Source organism: Magnolia sinica, chromosome 9 (assembly GCF_029962835.1).
Source record: "Magnolia sinica isolate HGM2019 chromosome 9, MsV1, whole genome shotgun sequence".
In the NCBI taxonomy this organism is placed as follows: Eukaryota; Viridiplantae; Streptophyta; class Magnoliopsida; order Magnoliales; family Magnoliaceae; genus Magnolia; species Magnolia sinica.
The window spans coordinates 709,065-731,478 of record NC_080581.1 but is presented as its reverse complement, the minus strand read 5'-3'; the positions used below and the strand labels follow the sequence as shown (position 1 = coordinate 731,478).

Here is a 22,414-nt window from a genome sequence, read left to right as displayed (position 1 = left end):
ATTTTTTTGATCATATGTGATTTTTATCCTATTGCTAATGCAAAAAGTTCTACTGTTTCCTTCTTGAAAAGTGAAGTTCAGTAGATCTCATTGATGATTTAAATCATTTGGTGGCCAATTAGCTAGCCACATAATAGCCAAAAAAGTTGGCCCTTTTGTTATGTGAATGGTCAGTAACCTAGAGTATACTACAGTGTTGGTGGTGAGGACGTGTCCGGTAGGATCAAGGGTAGGTGGATGGAGTGCAGATGCATGCTTGGGGTGCCGTGTGATCGTTGCATGAAAAACTGTTAGAGGATAGTTATCCAACTGATCATACAGTATGGAGTGTGATGGGTAGTTAGAGGGAACAGAAAAAGGAAAAACTGTTAGAGGAAATCATACAGTATGGAGTGTGATGGGTAGTTAGAGGGAACACGAGCATAGAGTTACATTCTAGATGTAAGACTGCTGAGATGGGTGTGTGGGAAGACTTGGAAGAATAACGTTGAGAATGAAGTCATTCAAAGCAGCCTAGGAGTAGTCGTAATAAGAGATAAAATGATGCACAGTAGATTGAGATGGTTCGATCATGTGCGATGAAGACAATAGACAATGTTTGTGAGGGAGCTTTGATTATGGCGGAGGGGCCTGAAAAGGGGATGCTAGGAAGGCCCAAAAAGACCAGTATTGAGGTGGTGAAAAGGGAGTTAAACATTCCATCAGATAATGATTGGTGAAACCATCACATGTTTAATGCTTTTCTTTTATCTTCATGGACTCTTGTAATCCTTTTTCTTTGTTTTTTTTTTTTTTTTTGGGACCAAAACAAAAGCAAAATAGGGGTTCACAAAGCTGATTTATGATGATGCTTTGTTTTTACCATGTTTTTTTATAATGTTATTATTAAATACAAAAAGCAGTTTCGTTGTTCACATTAACAATATGATATCATCTGGTGGCCAATTAGCCAGTCACATAATAGCCAAACTGGCTGTCTTCTTGTGTGAATGGTCAGTAAGCTCACCTATACTACTGCAGTGCTGGTATTTCACGGAGGAAACAAAATTCCGTTTTCGTTAAAATGCCACCACTTACATTTTAATTACCTTTTCTCTCATGGTTTACCATTTTGATCATATGTATTTTTATCCTATTTTTAAATGCAGAAAGAAATTGTACTGTTTTGATTTTGAAAAGTGAAGCCAGCCACATAATAGCAAAAAATTGGCTGTTCCTTTGTGTGAATGACTGAATGGTCAGTAACCTAGCCTATATTATAGTGTTGGTGGTGACAATGTGTCCAATAGAATAAAATATTGGACATGAAGCTATGTTGATGGATTGCAGATGAAATTCTTGGGTGCTTTGTGATTGCTGCATTGCTATGAATACTAAGGAAAAATATTATAGGACAGATATCCAACTGACCCTGCAGTATGGGCTATGAATATGATGGGAGGGAACATGAGCATAGAGTTGGCATTTTAGATATAAGAATGCTGATATGGATGTGCGGAAGACTTGGAAGGATAAGATCAAGAATGAGGTCATTTGATGCATCATATGATAATAGATCTGGATGGTCCAATGATGTGCAATAAAGACAGTAGACAACGCTAGTAAGGATGGAACTTTAATTAGGGCAGAAGGGCCTGAAATGAGGATGCGGCGAAGGCTCAAAAGGACCTGGATTCAGGTGGTGAAAAGGGATATAAAGATTGCCTCAGGAAGGAATGATGGGCGAAAGAAATTTTTTATTTTTTATTTTTTTAAAAATCTTCATGGACTCTTGCGGTTTTTTTATTCTTTGAATAAAGAATATTATTTGTAGATCAAAACGAAGGAGAAACAGGGTTCATGAAACTGATTTATGATGATGTTAATTGATACTTTGTTTTTACCATTTTTTTTTTTTTTTTTTGGTTATTGTATGCAAAAATTAGTGCCATTGTTCTCATTAAAGATGTCATACCATTTGGTGGCCAATTAGCCAGACACACTGGCTGTCTTGTGTGAATGGTCAGTATGCTCACCTATGCTGCAGTGCTGGTATCTCACAGAGGAAACAAAATTTTGTTTTTGTTAAAATACCACACTTACATTTCAGTTAAAATTTCTCTTGTGGTTTGTTGTTTTGATCAAAAGTGATTTTCATCCTATTGTTAAATGCAGAAAGAGGTTGTACTCTTTTGTTTTTTGAAAGTGAAGAAGTTCAATAGATCTCATTAATGATGTAAATCATCCGGGGGTCAATTAGCCAGTCACATAGTAGCCAAAACTTTGGCCATCTTTTTGTGTGAATGGTCAGTAAGCTTCACCTATAATACAGTGTTGGTACCTCATAGACAAAACAAAATTCTGTTTTCTCTAAAGTGCCATCACTTACATATGAATGAATTGGTACAAAGGCATAGATGGTTGCAAGCGCAAATATTGGGACCTCTGCTGTGTTGGTAGCAATGTATTCCTGGTTGAAATCATTCTTTTTCTATCTGATAAATTTTAGTGCCAATACTCTATGTGGAGGTATCCAACTGATCTAATGGGAAATAGGACTAGGAAGAAAGCAAATACTTTTGTACTTATCCATTGTAATGGAAATCCAAAAATCAACTCCAAGATGCATAGGATTATGTTTTTCTTTTTCTTTCTCTGGTAAAGAGAAAACTGTGCCTTCTTTTTTCTTGTTTTTCTCCCAGATAAAATTTCTAGCAATAATTACAATAGGGAAATCTAGCTTGAGACTGGATTGGAAAACTTCATACTGACCTTCTATAATTGGCTTGTTACATTTTGGAGCATGTTCAGTGGTGCACGTGACATTCCTTCTTAAGCTGATAGCTGGTAGCTGATATATATATATATATATATATATATATATATATATATATATATATATATATATATGTGTGTGTGTGTGTGTGTGTGTGTGTGTGTGTGTGTGTGTGTGTGTGTGTGAAATGGTACTTTGAGGTCGAGTTGAGTGGGCCACACCATGATGTGTCAGACATCCACACTAAGCATTTGGTGGATCTCCTCTTAAGTTATGGCATGTCTCAAAAATCAGCCGTATCCGGAACTCAAGTGGGTCACGCCATCTAAAACTGTGTGAAATCATGCCTAAAACATCCAAAAGCACGACCTAACTTTTGGATGCGGCAAAGATCGTGGTGTTCGGTTGGTTGGTGGGCAAAAGGAAAGTTCTAATAGTTGACAACCTAAGAAAAAGAGGAATGATCATTACCAACATCTGCCTATACTGTATGTCACACGAAGAAACTGTCGATCATTTGTTTATTCATTGCACTTTCTTCCACAAGGTATGGTCAGAAATTTTATCCCCTTTTCATGTTCATTGGGCATTCCCAAATTCTACGGATCATTTGATTTCGGCATGACATGGAGTGTCCCTAGGCAAAAACAGATCCACGGTTTGGAGAATGGCTTTGCTGGTAGTTTGGTGGGCAGTCTGGGAAGAAAGAAATGAGAGATATTTTAAGGATATTTCTAAGCCAGTAGATTACATTGTCAAAAGAGTTTATCAGTTCATTATAGAATGGGCCTGTTTTATAGTCAACTTAGAGCTTTGTAATCTGTCTCCTTTGGGTGGGTAAGGGGTTTGCTACCTCAGTGTGCCCCTTCCCCCCCTTTAATCTTTAATGAAATTGTTCTCTATTATTTGTCAAAAAAAAAAAAAACTTTTGGATGCGGTCAAAACTTGGTCTGTCCCCCTATCCAGGCAAGACACACACAATGGATGGGTTGGATGTCTGAACCACATCTCATTGGGCCCTATAAACGATCATGAAGGTTTCAATGGGTGGGTAACCACTCTCAACTTTTGTTTGTGGTGTGGCCCACTTATGTCATGGATTGACCTGATTTTTAGGCTCATGGTCCACCATGGAATGGTGCATCTGATTGATGGTGTGGATGTCTGGCATACATCATGGTGGGGCCCATACAACTCGACCTCATAGTACCATTTCCCTATATATATCCCTTGTGAACTGTAGCGCAAGGGAGCTTAATGTACAAACTTCTAGGCATTCTCGGGGTGGCCCACACCATAATGTGTACGTGAGATTGTCTCCAACCATTAGATGTGTCGGCACATGTTAGGCCCAAGGGCGAAAGTTCGGTCTGATCTATGATTCAAGTGGGCCGCACCATGGAAAACAGTTGGGAGGGGTACACACCCTTGATTTTGATGGGCCGACTATGATGCTTATGTGAAATCCACTTTGACCATTATGCATGCCATCCCATGTTAAGTACAGGGCCAAAATGCGGCCGACCCATGGTTCATGTGTGCCCCACTAAAGGAAATAATTGGGAGAGAAATGTACATGGTTGATTTTTAACGTGGCCCACGGTGATGATTATGTGAAATCTATCAAACCATTATATGCGACATTAAAATTTAGGCATGGGGCCAAAAAATCAAGCACATTAGTTTGGAGAGAAATGTACATGGTTGATTTTTAACGTGGCCCACCGTGATGATTATGTGAAATCTATCAAACCATTATATGCTACATTAAAATTTAGGCATGGGGCCAAAAAATCAAGCACATCAGTGATTCGGGTGGGCCTCACCAAGGGAAACAGTTTGGAGAGTGAGCGTTGCCCTGTACACTTTCAAATCGTGCGGCCCACCTGAATCATGGATTTGCCTGTTTTTAAGCCCTATGTCTAATGTTGGGTCACGCATGTGATGATTGGAGTGAGTTTAGGTAAAACCTCATGTTGGGGCACACTGCCAACGTACCCCTCCCCTGCCTAAATGCCTTTCAGCTTACGTTGCAAACGTCTTCTACATTATTGTCTTGTGTAAATGACTTACCTAACCTAAATGGTTAGGTAAAGGGGTCCTTTAGCAAGGTTTGCCTCACCATCATGTATTTATTAAATCCACTCTAACCATCGAGAGTGTGACCCAATATTAGATGGGTCAAAAATCAGCCCAACGTGAATCATGGATGAGCCTAATTTTTGGGCCCCGTGCCTAAATTTTAGTGTGGCATATAATGGTTTGGGTGAATTTGACATGATCATCATGGTGGGCCTTGTTAAAAATCAACCATTTACGTTTCTCCCCCAACTATTTCCTTTAGTGGGGCCCACATGAACGGGTTGGCCTAAGCTTTTGGTCTAGGGCCTACATGAGCAGACACATCTAATGGCTGGAGTGGATTTCACGTACACATCTAGGTGTGGGCCAGTGTTCGAAATATCGGTTATCGCATGGGATATATCGATTTTATTGCGTAATGTATTGCCGTTGTTGGAAACATGGGGAAACATTGGAAAATTGGTTGATTTTTTTAATGAAACTTCGGTGATTGTTAAAAAAGAAATCATCAATACACACTTATAAATTAGAACATTACAAAAAACAAGTGCACATAATAGGTTTTCTTTGTATGAGGTCCTAATCTATGCACTGTCTAATTGAATTGATGCAAGTATATTAAAAGTCTATTCATAAAATTTGTAAATGTAGGAAGACATGTGGAAACACAATCAATACATTCGAAAGCAAAAGAAGAATCACTAGATTGGGTGACATACATGTTTGATTTTATGTTTGGACTCTGGACACAAAAATTGCAAACAATTTGCGAGAAATTGGGAATTTTTGAATTTTTTTTTTTAAATTTTCGCAATTTGGCCCATCTCCTCCAAATCTTGAAATCAAAGCTCCAAATCCATGATTTTTTATGCAAAACATGAAAAATCATAGATTTGTAACAATTTGACATTGATTTAACATGATTTACAAAAAAAGATCGAAAATTGAAAATGCTCACCGGATTGAACATATGGGATATATCCCACTACTTGTGCGTTTTATATCGCACAGGTGGGATACAAGATATATCATGGGATATATCGGCTGATATCGTCGATACTTAAAACACTTGTGTGGGCCACCCTGAGAATGCACAAGAGTTTGTACGTTAAGCTCTACTGCGTTACAATTCGCAGGGGAGTTTTCTCTCTCTCTCTCTCTCTCTCACACACACACACACACACACACACACACCCAACGAAGCTGATAACTGATATTACTTGTCATTGTTTCTATTCCAATCCCTTTTAGATGTTTTACGCATTTAACTTATTGGTTATGCAGATTGATCCCAGTTATAGGCCCAGCTTGGCAAAAAATGATGGCAATGGAGCTTGTGTTCTGCCATTTGCCGGGTCGGACTTAGTTTTAAGCCCCTCACAATGGAGTAGTCATGTTGTGGGTATGTACTACTGTCGATGATAAATACTCACTTTTGGTGGCTGATATAATTTACATTGTGGATAGATAGGTTCTAGTATTCAATCAAATATATGTTTTTCCCAAAGTGGAAGCAAGTTATCTGACCGTTTGAGCATTTGAGTAGATCTTCATGAGGCTTTCATTTTTAATTATTAAAAAAAAGTCCAGGCTTCATATTTTGTTCCATGCGTCTTATTATTTAAGTTTTACCAAGATTATGTAGTTCATGCATCATATCCCTACAGACATAGGAATTTTTGGCAAAATGGAATTCGTCAAGCACACCCAAAAGGCTATATGACGACGATGACGGCAATATGACAACTATAGAGATATTTTGAAACAGAAGACTTAAGCTCTAGCCTCATGTCTATCCTTACCTGGTCAATGTTCAAGTTAAATTTCTAATTTGGCAGCTGATATAAAGAAAAGGCAAATCAAGTTTTGTCCTGATTCCATATGAATGTGCTGCTGCATGTATGAAAAACTTCATTATTCAAGAGGTTAGGTTTCCTTTTTTAGATGGATAATGGAACTCCTCTTAAACATGAAAACATAGCTACCACAGAAGGGAAAATATTCCCAATACAAATCAACCTTCACCGCGTCCATTCTTATCTAATGGTGAAAGTGGAACTAATGGCAATTTTTGGGACTAAGAAAAAACAAAATATTTATCTTGGTGGCTGAGTCCCTGATTTGTCCCATTGCATTGCAGTTTTATTGAAGTATCTCTCTTCATGTTTGTCATATTGTTGATAAAAGATTTTCTTTCATTTTCAGAGACTGTTTCATTTATTATGCTAATCTTTTGGGTATAATAATCCTCTAATGCTCCCTGTTAATGGACCATTCTCTATCTGTTCCAGGAAAAATTAGCTCATGGATTGACTTGGATTCAGAAGATGAAGTACTTAGGGTGGATTCTGAAATTGCCCTGAAGCAAGAAATAGCATGGGCTTTACATCTCTCCTTGCAGGTTTGTTATCACATGATTCCATGAGGCATATTCAAAGTCTTTTATTGTGGCAGCCATACTGTGTAGGTTGCTTGAATTCCATCATCCATTGAAAGCCACCATTGCTTCATTTGACAAATGAGGTGGCTTAATGGATTTATTTTTTAGTTGCTTTTGCTTCTGGTTCTTAATTGAAAGCAGTGTTCGAAATATCGGTATTGTGTTACATATCGCATTCTTGGGATATAGATACGTATCGGTTATCGCATGGGATATATCGGTTGTTTTGTGCAATGCATCGCTGTTGTTGGAAACATTGGGAAATTGGTTGAATTTTTCGATGTAACTTCGGTGATTATTAAAAAAGACATCAATACACACTTATAAATCAAAACATTACAAAAAACAAGTACACATAATAGGTTTTCTTTGTATGGGATCCTAATCTATGCGTTGTCTAACTGAATTGATGCAAGTATATTCAATGTCTATTCATATAATTTATAAATGTAAGAAGATGAGTGGAAACATAAGCAATACATTCAAAAGCAAAAGAAGAATCGCTAGATTAGGTTACAGAAATGTTTAATGTGATATGTTTGAACACAGATTGCAAACAATTTACAAGAAATTGGAAATTTTTGATTTTTTTTTTTTTTTTTCAATTTTTTGCAACTCGGCCCATCTCCTCCAAATCTTGAAATCGAAGCTCCCAATCATGAATTCGTAACAATCTAATACTAATTTAACATGATTTACAGAAAATAAGAGCATTGAAATTTGAAAATGCTCACTGGATCAAACATGTGGGATATATCGCACTACTTGTGCGTTTCGTATCGCACCGGTGGGATACAAGATATATCGTGGGATATATCGGCCGATATCGTCGATATTTAAAACAGTGGTTGAAAGTGATTTTTTATTTGTCCTGGAATCAAGGTTTACTTATTTTCAATTATGCCGTCTTCGAGTGGACCCTGCATCTTGGTTCCTTAGCCTTATGCACATTAGATAAGATCAAGTCACAACACTTTAATGGCACTCTGAAGACCCTGATCCATAGCTCAAGTGGTAGACTGAGTGAAGATACCTCGTTTCAACATTGAGGTCTTGCTATCGATTCCCTGATGGGGGTGGCTAACAGTGGAGTGTGTATTGACAGTGTTGTATGTACTAACAAGCTAACCCCAAAAATAAAAATAAAAATAAAAATGCACTCTATCCATTTTTGGACCACCGGTGTGGCTGTGATTGGAGTTCTGGGTCCCATGGTATGCATTGATCACATTCAGAAAATATTTTTCAAGTCGTCATGCTTCCTAGGAATTAGAAGAAAATGTTCGTACAGATACAAATCTTGGCAGAAAAAAGGCTTTTGATTCAGGTGAAACCATCCTCTTGAAAGAAAATTTCTGTAATAAGGTATGCTTTATCCACAAACATGCTTCATATCTGGTAGGGTTCCTATTTTGTTGATGATGCCGGGATTATGGCTTGAAGATGTTTGATTTTTAGATTCTATTATAGCTTGTTTCTGTTAGGTGTGCAGAACGGATAGAGTTGCATTCCCTAGCATGCACATGCCTTTCTGAAGTTTTAGAACTGTACTTGACTTGGTTATTGATATGGTTCCTCTTGCTGTGGACCCGTATGAATTTCAAAGCCGTAGGAAATTCATATTTCTCTCAGTGCTATAGACACAGCTTCTCATTACTCTTGTTGCATAACTAACATGTGACCTTAAGAAATCAAAGAAAGCAAATGGTCAGATTGCCAATATGCTTCATTGACTGTGGACCTGGATAAACTTAAAGAGGCACAAAAGTGTGTTCTTTATTAGTAGATGCACTTCTTATGAAGCCTTTTTTTTGTGTAAATGATAAGGGCACAATGGCTAGAATGACAGCAGGGTGAGAGAAATAAGTTGATGCCCTTGCCTTTACAAGTGATGCAGGTTGGCTTAGGTGCACACATGGGTGTAGGGCTCTGTATTGATCTGTGACATTATGTGAATGAAAGTGTTGTACCTTTTCTGTGTTTGTGATGTTTGAGACTTGTGGCATTTATCATGCCTGATTTGTGTTGGCATAAGAAGATTATATCTTTGGTGTTTTGTTGTTCTACTGTAGGCTTGTCTTCTACCTGCTCCCCGAGGGGAATCATGTGGTAATTACGCAAGATGTGTGAATCAGATTTTGCAAGGTGTAAACAATATGCAGGTGCTTATTGTGCAACCTAATCTTATGTAGATTCTGTGTATTGTCTTTTGCTTTCTTTCTTTCTTTCTTTCTTTCTTTCTTTCTTCTTCTTTCCTTCTCTTGTTCTCACTATTTGATTGATGCAAAAGTTGTGGCTTAGGGTGCCATTGGAAAAGGCTGAGTGTGCAGATCAAGATGCCATGGATGAGAACTGCAATAATTTGGTAATAATATCTTCCAACCTCCTAGGCTTAGGGTGGACATTGCTGTCTAAGAATATTGAATGACTTATATTCCTTGTATGTTGTTATTTGGGACTTTTAGCTATTCTAACTGTTCTTTGTACTTTCCAAGTCTTGTTGGTGGTTGGCAATCTATCTATACTTTGTATTATTGTGAGCTTGCACAGCTGTAATGGGAAATATTTTCTTAATATATTCTGTAGGTAGTGAAATGTTTTGCATTGCCCCTTTCTCTGCAGAGTGGAGGGCACATGCTTGATACCTGGGAATGGTGGAACTCATTCCGTCTGCTCTGTGAACATCACAGTCAGCTGTCAGTAGCCCTTGACATATTGTGAGTGAGATGAGCTTATGTTCTCTATAATTATTTGAATATTATGCAGTGGCGTCTAGCGGAGTTGGTCGCATAAATATCATACTTGATTATGGGTGATTTAGTTATGCTCAAAAGGGACACTGAGGTTTCCTAGGTCATCAGGAGTTCTCTACCATCTGCAAATTCACTTGGGCGCTGGTTTGGGGAGCCTGTTAGGGCTGCCATCATCAATACCAATGTAAATACTTCCTAAGGTTTGCATGCTTTTTATTTTGAACATTTACAGGTGATAGTTGGATATGCAAAGAGGCTTAAGTTTTTAACAGATTGATGTTGTTGCTGTGACAGTCGTTCCTAACAAATGCACGGGGATACCCTTGTCTATCTAAGCGCCACCAGAAGCTAATGGCGGGGTTTTTTAACCACTCAGTTCAGGTAGGCCAAATGAGAAACATTAATTTTGTTTCCAAATAAAATTCATCCCATTCATCCAAAAATAAATAAATAAGGTAGGCCGAGTGAGAATGTCATCTTGCTTGTATCATGCACTGACAAGTTTGTGGTTGCCACTGGATATTCAAAACTGTTCTTCAGAGATTTAGTACTAGCTGACTGATATTAGTACCTCAATCCAGTCAACCATCGGTTATGCTGTTTATTCATTCTTTGAGTGTTTTGCTAAATCTGAAATGTCTTGATAGTCTTGGTAGTCTTGTGTTTGTGTTTCAGTTATGATATTAGTAACATGTTTTTCTCATAGCAGCTACTTTATTCTCTGTTAATAGGTTAGAGTATATTTGTTTAGCAAGTTTGTCGTCAGCAATACTTATTCTAGAGGATTATTAAGCTAGTGATCTTGCACTTGTATACTGATAGCACTTCTTGATCTTTCAGATTGTAGCAGCTACTTTATTCTCTGTTAATAGGTTAGAGTATATTTGTTTAGCAAGTTTGTCGTCAGCAATACTTATTCTAGAGGATTATTAAGCTAGTGATCTTGCATTTGTATACTGATAGCACTTCTTGATCTTTCAGATTGTAATTTCTGGAAAATTAGCGCACAATGTTTTTCTAGGCAGCTCTGAATGCTCATCAGCTAACAAGAACGATAATAATGTTGAAGGTACATTTCTGAAGGTCTTGGGTTATTATCTTGTTCAGCTTATCAGTGGGCGGTCCAAAAATTTGAACATTTAGAGAAAAATCCAGTTCTTAAGTGATTGAAGCCAGAGAAATTACTGTTGTTTCTGTGCGTCTTGAGGACTAATTCATTTTCATATTTTCATGAGTCTCTAGAAAGTCGTATTACATGTACACTTCTTGTGTATGGGTTCCATTATGTCATGGACTTTTATTTGATGTGGTAAAATAGTGTTGATGGCCATAATTTTGATATAGGTGTGGCTAGACATCCATTAAGGTCCTACTTGGACTATTTTGGGTATCTCTACCAACGGATGGACCCACTTCCAGAACAAGAACGTTTTGAGGTGATTTTATAGTGATATATTTGGAGTTTATTATCAGAAAGTATTGTTTATTTCTGTTGTTATCTTTCTTGTGACTCTTTAAACCCTTATGCCAGCTTGGGTACCGGGACTTCCTACAATCTCCGTTGCAGGTAAATCCTTTATCTTTTTTTTTTCTTATTCTTATTATCTACCTTTTTTCATTTATTGACCAAACATTCAGGAATATTCTCTAAGGACTTAACCTCATTGAAGATATATATATTTTTTCTTTTCCTCTAGCAAGGCCTTCTTGGTTAAATTACTTGTATTGAGCATGGCTTGCTTTTTTTTATACAGCCTCTCATGGATAATCTAGAGGCTCAAACTTATGAGACATTCGAGAAAGACACAGTAAAATATTGCCAGGTTTGTTTCAATTACTGGAAGTAATTATGTAGTTTCTCATTTCAGTTTTTTTTAAGCTTCTGATGTACCCCATGTTCAACAATGCAGTTGTTTGAATGGGGCATTCAGAAGTTAAGCAAATATGTGGCCTAAGAGCTCCAAGAAATACTAAGGCATTGGAAATCTGTAAACTATGACATGTAAATTGGCACTCATGGAAAATTTTGACACTCCCAGTGCACATAATAGATGCCTACGTATTGTCTTCAACCTCTCCTGTTTGAATGCTTGATAGATGCTTGGTTAGGGTTTGTGGTTTGGTCTTTTGTGTTGTGGTTTAGTACTTTGCTGAAATATTTGTCTTTTCTTGAGCAACTTTAATACTTCATTGCCGTGAAAGAGACGTCTCTATAAAATAATTAAGTTTGGTATGATTTTTTTATTTTGATTATTTTTTTATTTTTATTTTTTTAATTAATTAACTAATTAATTTATTATTAATATTTTTTAAGGAACTCCAGTCCAGTATGACATTTTGTATGGTTTCCTCTCTTGCGTGCACACACGTCTCAAATTGAGGATCAAATCGTCGAAGCCCCATTATCAAGTATCTAATGTTTGCGTATGCATTCTGACTTTAGGTCAGAAATTAGTGCCCCTGTCTCAAGTCTAGCATGTCGCTTTCTTTTCTTTCCTTACCCTCTTCTTTTTTGCATTTAATTTGTCATCTTTTTCTCTCCTGATAGGTAAGCTGGCTTAGAACTGAAATCTGTTACCATCCATTTGCATTTCTTAAATTTTAGCGTCTTATGCAGAACCTAATTTTGTGCTTTGGATTGTGTAGTACCAAAGGGCAGTGCACAAAGCTTTACTTGAAAGGGTACCCGATGAAATAGCTTCTACTACAACCACTGTAAGAGACTTTGAAATTGTTGCTAGTTCTCAATTTCCTTCATGTAGGTTAATTAGTATTGGGGCCTAGCAAATTTTTGTATAATTTATATGTTTTGTTATGTACCCTGTATTTGCTTCTCGGGAAAGTTACAAACCCAAGTTTCTTTGTTATACAAAATTTCCTTGATTAATGACAATTTTCTTTTCATTTGCAAAAAGGTACTAATGGTTGTGGGAGCAGGACGAGGACCTCTTGTTAGGGCTTCGTTGCAGGTTCTTTCCCGTATCTTCTGTTTAGCTAGCTGAGTTTGGTGATCAGTTGATGATGTTCATTTTACAAGATCATTTGCCTTGACCCCCTTGTTGGAAAAATTATGTAGGCAGCTGAAGAAACTGGCAGGAAATTGAAAGTTTATGCTGTGGAGAAAAATCCAAATGCAGTTGTGACACTCCACGTAAGTTCTAGATATGAGCCCACACTTTTTTTGGCTATGAAATAATAATGAAAATCTAGTAAAGAAGTAACGAAACTGATATTTTGCAGTGATACTTCTGAGTTGATTGCTTAGAACTTGAGAAATATTTATATATGCTCATATATGTATATATCATCATCATCATCATCATCACCATAGCCCCTATCCTTGCTATTTAGGTTCAGCTTTATGAATCCTGTTGTGCCAATCATTCCCTTCCAAGGCCCTATCCTCGGTATGTGAATAACCTTTCTCATCTACTTTTCCGGCCCTCCAGTTCCCTCCTCCTCACAAGTGTTGTTTTGGTCTTCATTGCACATGATTGAGCCATCTCATTTTGCGCTCCATTTTCTCTCTTAAAGTTATGGGTGGCGATGGCCCGGGCCGGGCCGGGCCGTGCTGGGCCCTAGCCTTGCCCTGTCTGCAAGCCCTTAAACTAATCGGGTTGAAAAGGCCTTGGACCCACAAGGTCGGCCGTGGAAGGAAAATAGTTAAATGATCAAAGGTTTCAAATAGCGCAATTTAAGAAGTTTCTTAGGGTGCATCCTCAATCCACATTAGGGGTCGCATTGGGCCAAGTGGGTTGGCCTTAAACTCAATCTGAGAGCTGGCTCGGGCTTGAAATCTAGGGCAGGTGTCTAGGCTGGGCAAAGGCTAAGCCCAGGCCAACCATGAATGGCCTGGATCGGCCTGTTGGCCCGGTCCTATCATTAAGTGGGGCACTGCTGTACAAAAAAAATAAAAATGAATGGTTTAAAGACACTCGAGCAGTTCCCATTCAATGTGCATGTGTAGTCTGTGTTGTTATGTGCGACCGCATATGCACATATCCATATGCAATCATGGCGCATATGCGATCGCATATGTGCCATATGCGAAAATTTGCGATCGCAAATTGGCCATGGCACATTAATTTTATTTTATTGCAAAAAAAAAAAACATTTTGCCTGTAAAAAGGCTTCCAAATCTCCTCCGTTTGCAATATTCTCACCCCAAAACTCTCTTACTCTTATCTTCTCTTACATTTCTTAATTACAACTGGTCTCTCTCTCTCTCTCTCTCTCTCTCTCTCTCTCTCTCTCATGTTTCCTAGTTCCGAATGATCTTAATCTTTCTCTCTCTCTCTCTCATGTTTCCTAGTTCCGAATGATCTTAATCTTTCTCTCTCTCTCTCTCATGTTTCCTAGTTCCGAATGATCTTAATCTCTCTCTCTCTCTCTCTCTCTCTCTCTCCTACATTGCCTCTCTCTTGGAAGTTGGAAGATCAAGATTCAAGCACTTTTAAGTTTCAAGGAAGATAGCTTGTTGATTTTTTACAATAATAAATAAATAGCTTGTTGATTTTGTTGTTACTTCTTGTTAACTATATTGTTGAATGTCGATGGTTTGATGTTTATTCATTGTTTAATTGATTTTTTCTCTCTCAGATGTATTTTAAATACGTAAAATTAGTTATCTATTAACTTAGAAAATTTCCCCGTAGTTTTTTTTTTCCTCCTAAATTTCCCCTATTATATATGCATATTTATTTAATTTTTCGATTTTTTTTTTAAAAATATGTGGTCGCATATGCGATTGTGCGATTGCACATGATCGCATATGTGATTCGACAACATTGTGTGTAGTTTAAAGGCACTCTTTGATCTAGACTCATGTTTAAATGATCAAACCCATTTATATGATGGGACTTCTCTTGGATGGAGGGAATACTCCAAAAAATTCTTAGTTTCAACTATGTCAAACCTTTGATCATTTCACGCCTTTTGTTATAGGGCTGGCCTTGTACGGCCAGTGTGGAGGATACGAGGGTAGGACTTGGGCCAACCCTACCCCTGTCCTATCACGGATAATTTCCACCCCTATTCCACATTGAGTCCCATCATATAAACAGTTTGGAACTTTGAATCCTTAGAAATTGACCTCGATCTATGAGTGTCTTTAAACTACACAAACATGTTGAATGGAACACCCTGATCCATAGCTCAAGTGGCGGACCGAGTGAAAGATACCTTGTTTCAACACTGAGGTCTTGGTATCAGATCCCTAGTGGGGGTGGCTAACAGTGAGGTGTCAATTGACAGTGGGGTGTACTAACAAGCTAACAAAAAAAAAAAACATGTTGAATGGAAGCCATTAACGAGTGTCTTTAAACCGTCTATTCTTTATAAACAACGGTGTTCCACTCGATGATTGGACCGGGCCAATAAGTGGGTCGGGTCATTCATCAGTGTCTATCGGGCCCTGACAACTGGCCCAAATTTCAAGCCTGGACCTGGCATGTGAGCCAGGATTAGGTGCCCTGGCCCTAGAGGGCAGAGCTTGCTGGGCCAGGCCACCCAACCCATTGCCAAACCTACTTACAATGAACCTGGGCTGGCCATTTTGAATACTGGACCAAATTTAAGCCTGGGCTGGCCCTCAAACCAACTTCAGGGGCCCTCATCCTGGTCCTAGAGGCCAGTCTGCCTAGGCTGGGCCACCCCATCCATTGCCAATCATACTTACATTAACTACTCCTAGGCTGTAGTAGTCTCAATAGAGATAGACACACAGTGAATACTGCTAGGCTGCTTCAGAGTAGTCCTAACTCCCCAATGTGCACCCACAAAGGAAATTCGTCCAACATTTGCACAGAGTTGGAGTTTTGTTGGGCCCACCTGGTGTGTGAACGGCATCCCACCTCCCCAATAGGTGCACGCCAATCCGATCTTTAGACAAACCAAAAATAAGGATGATCCAATGATCAGGTTGGCCACGCGTCAATTTTGAGGTTTTTGGGTACTATACATTGGTTTTTACGGTATGGCATGCCCAATGATTGGATAGGCTTGATTTTTCTTCCTTCGATCATCATGATGTGGCTCAACTTTTGGAAGGGTCGGGGGCCTTACACACACCACGTGGGGCCAAAATGCTGGACCCCACCACTGTTTAGAAAAATAAAAAATGATAGATGGTGTTTTAGTCATTTCACTCACGAAGAATCACTTTTTGGGAATTTTAACAAGTCAAGATATTGTTTGGTAAATTTTCTGAGGTATTTTGCAGTAAAATCTCACATTTGTGTTCTTAGGTATATATGTTTGTATATAATTAGAATTACGTGTTGATATATGGAGCTTGGACATCAATTGTGGCATTTATGTATTTATTTTGCTGATACATGATTATGAATTTAACATATTGGGTATACGGCGGACCCCAAATTATCAGGATATGGTTATGACATGGATTGTCTCATCTGTCTTCTTGTTGTAATGGAAGTGATGATCTCTCATCACTGCTTCTCTCTGATCTTTTTCTGCTCTTTTTTTTTTTTTTGGGGTATCAAAATCAAAGACAAGGATTGTCTATGGCTTTTGACTTTTATCTTATTAGAATGTTTTATTATTAATATCACTAGCAGCAATTGCAGATCAGCTGATATTATGCATGCTAAATTCTAACTAGTACTACTAGGCCTACATTTGGAGACCTGTTTAGATCTAGAATTCTGGACTAAGGGAAGCGGGATCCCTTATGCTACTGAAAAAAAACTTGTGTGCGGGTGTGGCAAGGGACAACATTGAAAGTATTATAGTGCAGCTATTTGATCTTTCTTTTTTATTTCTTCTCGAGTGACCCATTGTCTCGAGGCTCCTCTCTGTTTTCTCTTGAATACTCACTATTATGTTTCTACCGGTAAAATGTTTCTAAAATTGCTCAAAACACTTTATTCTACTTTTCAAATATTTTGTAAAGACAAAAGCTAGTGAATATATCCCAGTTGAGCAGTAAACAACCAAGAAAAAGAAATATTGTCCCCCATCATTTTTTTTTTTACCAGTGAAAGGGTTTCATGCTGATTTAGGGAAATCTGGAGTATGATGGTTATTTTCCTCATATGTAAGCATGCGTATGTGTATGTATTCATGTAGGTATGTATGGATGACTTGACCACTCCACATCTCTTTTTGAATTCTTGCATTCTGTATTTTTTTCCTGATTGCATGCCACAATTGTAACACGAAATTTTCTTCTCTGCAACAGAGCTTGCTTAAGCTAGAGGGCTGGGAGAGCATTGTGACTGTAGTTTCTAGTGATATGCGTTGCTGGGATGCCCCTGAGAAAGCTGACATCTTGGTGTGTAATTATGATATTACATTAGATTTTTGCGTTTCACATGTTTTTTTAAAGCTCTTATATGTTTCATAAATTGCTAGGTGAGTGAGCTGCTTGGGTCTTTCGGTGATAATGAGCTGTCTCCTGAGTGCCTTGATGGAGCACAAAGATTTTTGAAACCAGATGGGATTTCGATTCCATCATCGTATGTTCTTCCTCCTATTTATTTATTTATTTACATTTGTAGGGTTTATTGGTTCAGACTTGCAGTGATACATTAGAGAAAACCTTTATCTTTTTGGTTTTCTTTTCTGGTATTATTTACATACTATTTTCAATTTTGAATTTTATACAAGTGAACAAGTTTCAAGTGGTAGTAGAAGATGAGGGAGTTTTCGAATTTGTGAACTTCTGTTGAATCTGTGTTTAGTTGTATTTTGTTATATGTAGTTCTTTTATAGAGTGTTGCTAAGCCCACATGCATGTGTGGAGCCCTGCTTGTCTTACATGTAAGCACACATGCACAATGTTTAGATTGGATGGTAGTAGAAGATGAGGGAGTTTTCAAATTTGTGAACTTCTGTTGAATCTGTGTTTAGTTGTATTTTGTTATATGTAGTTCTTTTATAGAGTGTTGCTAAGGAGCCCTGCCTGTCTTGCATGTAAGCACACATGCGCAATGTTTAGATTGAATGGCTAGGAAGAAATGTTTGAGCTGCCTGTTTGTTTTGTACAGTGTGGTTCACCCGAGTGAAACTGCCTGATTTTTAGGCCAAAAGATTGAAATAGTGTGGTCCACCTGATGGAGGCTTGAATCCCACACACGTGCTATATTGTCATGTGTGCTTGCATGTGGATAGACAGCGCTCCACGTGCATGTGGGCTCAGCAACCTCTCTTGCCAAAACATATTTATCAAATTTATATTTTTCTCTTATCATTCAAATTGATGGAGAGGAAGAGGAGGATGTTTATAATAGGACTAGCGTTGAGTTGATGAAGTGGAGATGCACCTCTAGGTGAGGCTGTGTGGAGAGGGAGGGAGGGGATTTTGCTCCGTAATTCCCCTCAACCCAACCAATGACATTTGCAAACACTGCACACCTCCCAGAAATGACACTTCTCTTTGCTGCCCTAGGGAACAAGGTATTCCATAACGGTAACGGTGGCCGTAACGGCCTAACGGGCATTATGGGTTTTTTTTTTTTTTTAAAGCTGATGTTATTGGCTGTTACAAGCCATTGCGGGATATTTTCCTGTAATGGCTGTTACGACTCTGTGACGCGTAACGGTTACCACCGGTACCGTTACTAAACTGTTTTGGAACACCTTGCTGGGGAATGATACCTGCTCTTCTATCATGGAAGGTTATTTATTTATTTTTCGCCACTCTTTCTGCTCTTCCATCCCAAAAGTTCTTTCTGTACTCTTTTTGGGACCACATCCCATCAAATATTTTATGGTTCCCCAACACTTAGGAGGAAGGCCCAAGTTAGATGTCTGAAGCTTTGCCTAGTTTGCAACCAAACCACCTATAAGACAAGATATTTCCTCCCTCTCCATTTTGATCCCTGGTGGCTTGCTTTTAGAAGATTGATCACTTTCCCTGAAACTGCCTCAGAACATTGCACGACCTTTCTCAAATTATCAACTTAGGGCCCATTTTGATGCTCTTGCGAAAAAGGGGGTCCCCACGGCAGGGGGTTTCAAGCCTGCTTTTTCGGCTGACATTATGAAAACCAATCAGAAAACCGATCTGTTTGATTTTCAGTGTTGGCCATTTAGCATCTATGTTGTCAAGCAGATGGTGGAATGCGGAGTATGCAAAGTGCATCCGAATGCACATTAAAAATGCTGGTTTGGCTCCAAAGGGGTTTTTCCCCTCAAACAGCCTTTTGGAGGGTGCGTCCAAACAGGCCCTTGGACATTGCCAGCATGTATCAACTGCAAACTGAAAACTGAAGATGCGAGACTCCACCTTGAAGCCATTGAATAATCCCTCCTTACTAGCTTTCTCCAACATTCTGCTGAGAGCTTTGGCTAGAATGGCAAAGTAAAAAAGGGGGGCTCCCAATATTCATATGAATCAACATTCCTTTCAAATGTTATGATTTAACTGTATGAGTAGTGCGTGACTCTTGCATATTTGACACCAAGACTTGCGGTTACGATGATCCCTTTTTTTTTTTTTATGCATATCATTCTTTATATGACTTCTTTTGTTAATCAATGGCTGATCCAGGTACACGAGTTTTATCCAGCCAGTAACAACATCAAAACTATATAATGATGTAAGCCTTTTGTTTTTATCCTTGGATATATTGTTGCTGCTTTTTTTTTTTAACAAAACATTTCAGTTGCTGAGATGTCTGTTGCAGGTGAAGTCGCATAAAGATGTTGTGCACTTCGAAACTGCTTATGTTGTCAAATTACACAGTGTAGCAAGACTCGCTCCTTCACAACCTGTGAGATTTTCCGGCACAATCTGAGATTCTCTCTCTCTCTCTTGTGCGTGTGTCAGATGGAGCTAGATTTAGTAGTATCAAAGTTGTTGATTTAAGTGTGCATTCCATGTTTCCTTTTCTCATAATTTTCTAACATGATGCAGGACATGGAAATTAAATATGATATGCGAGATTTTAGGATTAAGATCACGTTAGTTCATAAACAATTACACAAATTCCATATCCCACATGAAAGTCCAAACATTCAATTAAGGGGAATCTATGCGGGTCGAGGTCTACACATGATAGGGCTGGATGAATAAAAATTATGAACCAAACGATACTCAAAGATAAGAAATAATCATCCATACATGCATAGTAATTAGTCCCTAATCCAAGGGATTCAAAAATTCAAAATTCGAAAAACCCTAGGGTAAGAAAGGGGGCATAAAATTTGAGATTTGAGTAAGTTAGGGTTAGGTTTAGGGATTTTGGGTGAAAACGGAGTGAAAGAGAGGAGAGACGAATCAGAGAAGTACCGCACGCGTGGACAACAATAATGGCCCAGATGCATGTGCGTGTGATCCTGGCCACACATGTGTGGGACCCACTATTCAGAAAAAGGCCACCTTGGCCCTGGTCGGCCAGGGATGGACTCCAAAACCCCCAAATCTCAGCTCGATCCGATATACGGTTTGTGCGTGGTGTTTCGCCGAAGTTTCAGCCCTCCTGTAGGGCCAGATTTTGAAATTTTGCTGTGGGGAGGAGAATTGCTGCAATAGACATTGATTCAAAGTGTAGATGATGGGGTGAGATGAGAAGAATGGATGATAGAAGATGGGCAGTGGAGATGGCGATAGATGGGGGCGAATCGGGATAGATGTGGATTCGCACCACGGTAGTTAACCCTTCGATGAAGGGAGGGCTTCACACCCAATTAGGCTTCACAACTCAGAGATTAGGAAAACGCAGAATTTTTTTATTATTTATCTTCAATGAAATCAAAAGAACAACAAGGGGTGCCATTTATAAGAAAACTCTATGCCCCAAAACTCACGCCATGTGCACAACGTATTACTTGGCGATGAAGTAAACTAAAATAAAAATCAAACAAAGAAATCTAAAGCGTTCATGATGTTCTAAATAATAACAATAAGCAAAACTTAAAATATGAAATCAATTCGACTAGTGAGCCCCGATCATGAGATCCCACGATGGACTTTACTTGATTATCGGGCCCACTCCAAGGAACCAAAACTCCGTCTTCTAACTAGGGGGCCCTCTCTGGACGTTGTCATCGATCCAGATCGACGTTGGTGCCCTCCTTCGTGCGTACGTGCGTAGGGGGAGGCATGCATGCGCGTGCGCGCGTGATGTTCCCATCATAACATCAACCAGATTTATTTATTTATTTTTGTTTTGGTGTGTGGTTGCCTATCAATAGATAACGATATTATTGATTCCCTTGCATATTACCCACATTTATCGTTATGTATTGAAATTATCAATAACCCATCTTTTACTGTTCTTTTTTCTTTTAAAAAAGTTATTATTATTATTATTTAAAGGAGAATACTTTAATCCTTCAAATTGTAGTTCCTCTAAAAGACTAAAACCATTTGCCCTTTCCCTTCAGCTGAGAAGGCTACCTTGTCACTTTTTTGTCATTGGTAGGAAATACTGTCTACCTTGCAATCATGCGAATCAGAACTCAACAGTTATTGAGAGTTTGCTTCTCATCACTTTCCCATATTGAATCGTGCGTGTGTGTGAATTGCCTATACCTTTGCAGCTTCACCAGGTCTTCAGCCACAATTCTTACTGTTACTAAAAAGCGGTCAGATCTGGTTTCTGCCTACTGTTGATTTTTGTATTCAATCTATGATTTTATGGCTAAATAGTTTTGCTTATCTTCTCAATTTTCAGACATTCTTAATAAGACAAATAATCATATCAGCATACTTGTTGTGAATAAATTTGAATATAACATAACAGCCAGTTGCATATATGCTACATTCAACTGATATTCTAAATTTTGATTTTGTTTAAATACATAATAGGGATTTTAATCATTGGGTTTTGCAGTTCACTTGAAAAACTAGGCAATTTGTTTTCCTACAAGTTTAACTAGGACTAATTGTTATTTCTTTTTGGGTCTCTTTGTTCCACATTTTCAATTCATGAGCAGATTTCTTTTTGTGGATTTACCTTTTTACATTTTTTGTCTTGCTCAGGTATTCACATTTATGCATCCGAACTTCTCAACTAAGAAAAGCAATCAACGGTATACGAAGTTGCGGTTTGAGGTACCTAGTGACACTGGATCCACCATGGTTCACGGTATGCTACCGAAGTCCTTTTACTATTTTTGTCTAGACATGCTATAAATCAAGGATACAAATTCATTATTGGGTGCTTGAAACTCCCAAAGCTGTGGAGGATGGTATTTATGGTTTTTTTTTTATAAAAAAATTATTGTTAGTTTAGAGAAGGAAAGTTAAAAATGTATTTATTTATTGTTAATTTAGTGAAGAAAATTAAAAAGCCATAAACTCAATACACACACACACATACGGAGTTTGGAAAGAAACGTGAAGTTCATATTTTTCTTTACAAAACATGGTGTATGTACATTACTGAAAAACACTATCTATTTATACTGTTAGCA

The 22,414-nt window shown here is 38.3% G+C and overlaps 1 protein-coding gene across 1 annotated transcript in view; it reads left to right on the top strand.

Annotated features, from left to right (window-relative positions):
• LOC131256566 (protein arginine N-methyltransferase 1.5) overlaps window positions 1-22,414 on the top strand; it is a 59,167-nt gene that overhangs the window by 3,015 nt on the left and 33,738 nt on the right. Inside the window, exons 2-20 of the mRNA XM_058257453.1 lie at window positions 6,122-6,239; window positions 7,129-7,238; window positions 9,350-9,439; window positions 9,568-9,642; window positions 9,900-9,994; window positions 10,139-10,214; window positions 10,325-10,411; window positions 11,012-11,099; window positions 11,375-11,466; window positions 11,562-11,597; window positions 11,785-11,853; window positions 12,677-12,745; window positions 12,946-12,999; window positions 13,107-13,181; window positions 17,232-17,324; window positions 17,405-17,508; window positions 19,545-19,593; window positions 19,681-19,767; window positions 21,981-22,086. Coding sequence (XP_058113436.1) covers window positions 6,122-6,239; window positions 7,129-7,238; window positions 9,350-9,439; window positions 9,568-9,642; window positions 9,900-9,994; window positions 10,139-10,214; window positions 10,325-10,411; window positions 11,012-11,099; window positions 11,375-11,466; window positions 11,562-11,597; window positions 11,785-11,853; window positions 12,677-12,745; window positions 12,946-12,999; window positions 13,107-13,181; window positions 17,232-17,324; window positions 17,405-17,508; window positions 19,545-19,593; window positions 19,681-19,767; window positions 21,981-22,086 — 1,573 coding nt within the window. The remainder of the gene's footprint in view (window positions 1-6,121; window positions 6,240-7,128; window positions 7,239-9,349; window positions 9,440-9,567; window positions 9,643-9,899; window positions 9,995-10,138; window positions 10,215-10,324; window positions 10,412-11,011; window positions 11,100-11,374; window positions 11,467-11,561; window positions 11,598-11,784; window positions 11,854-12,676; window positions 12,746-12,945; window positions 13,000-13,106; window positions 13,182-17,231; window positions 17,325-17,404; window positions 17,509-19,544; window positions 19,594-19,680; window positions 19,768-21,980; window positions 22,087-22,414) is intronic.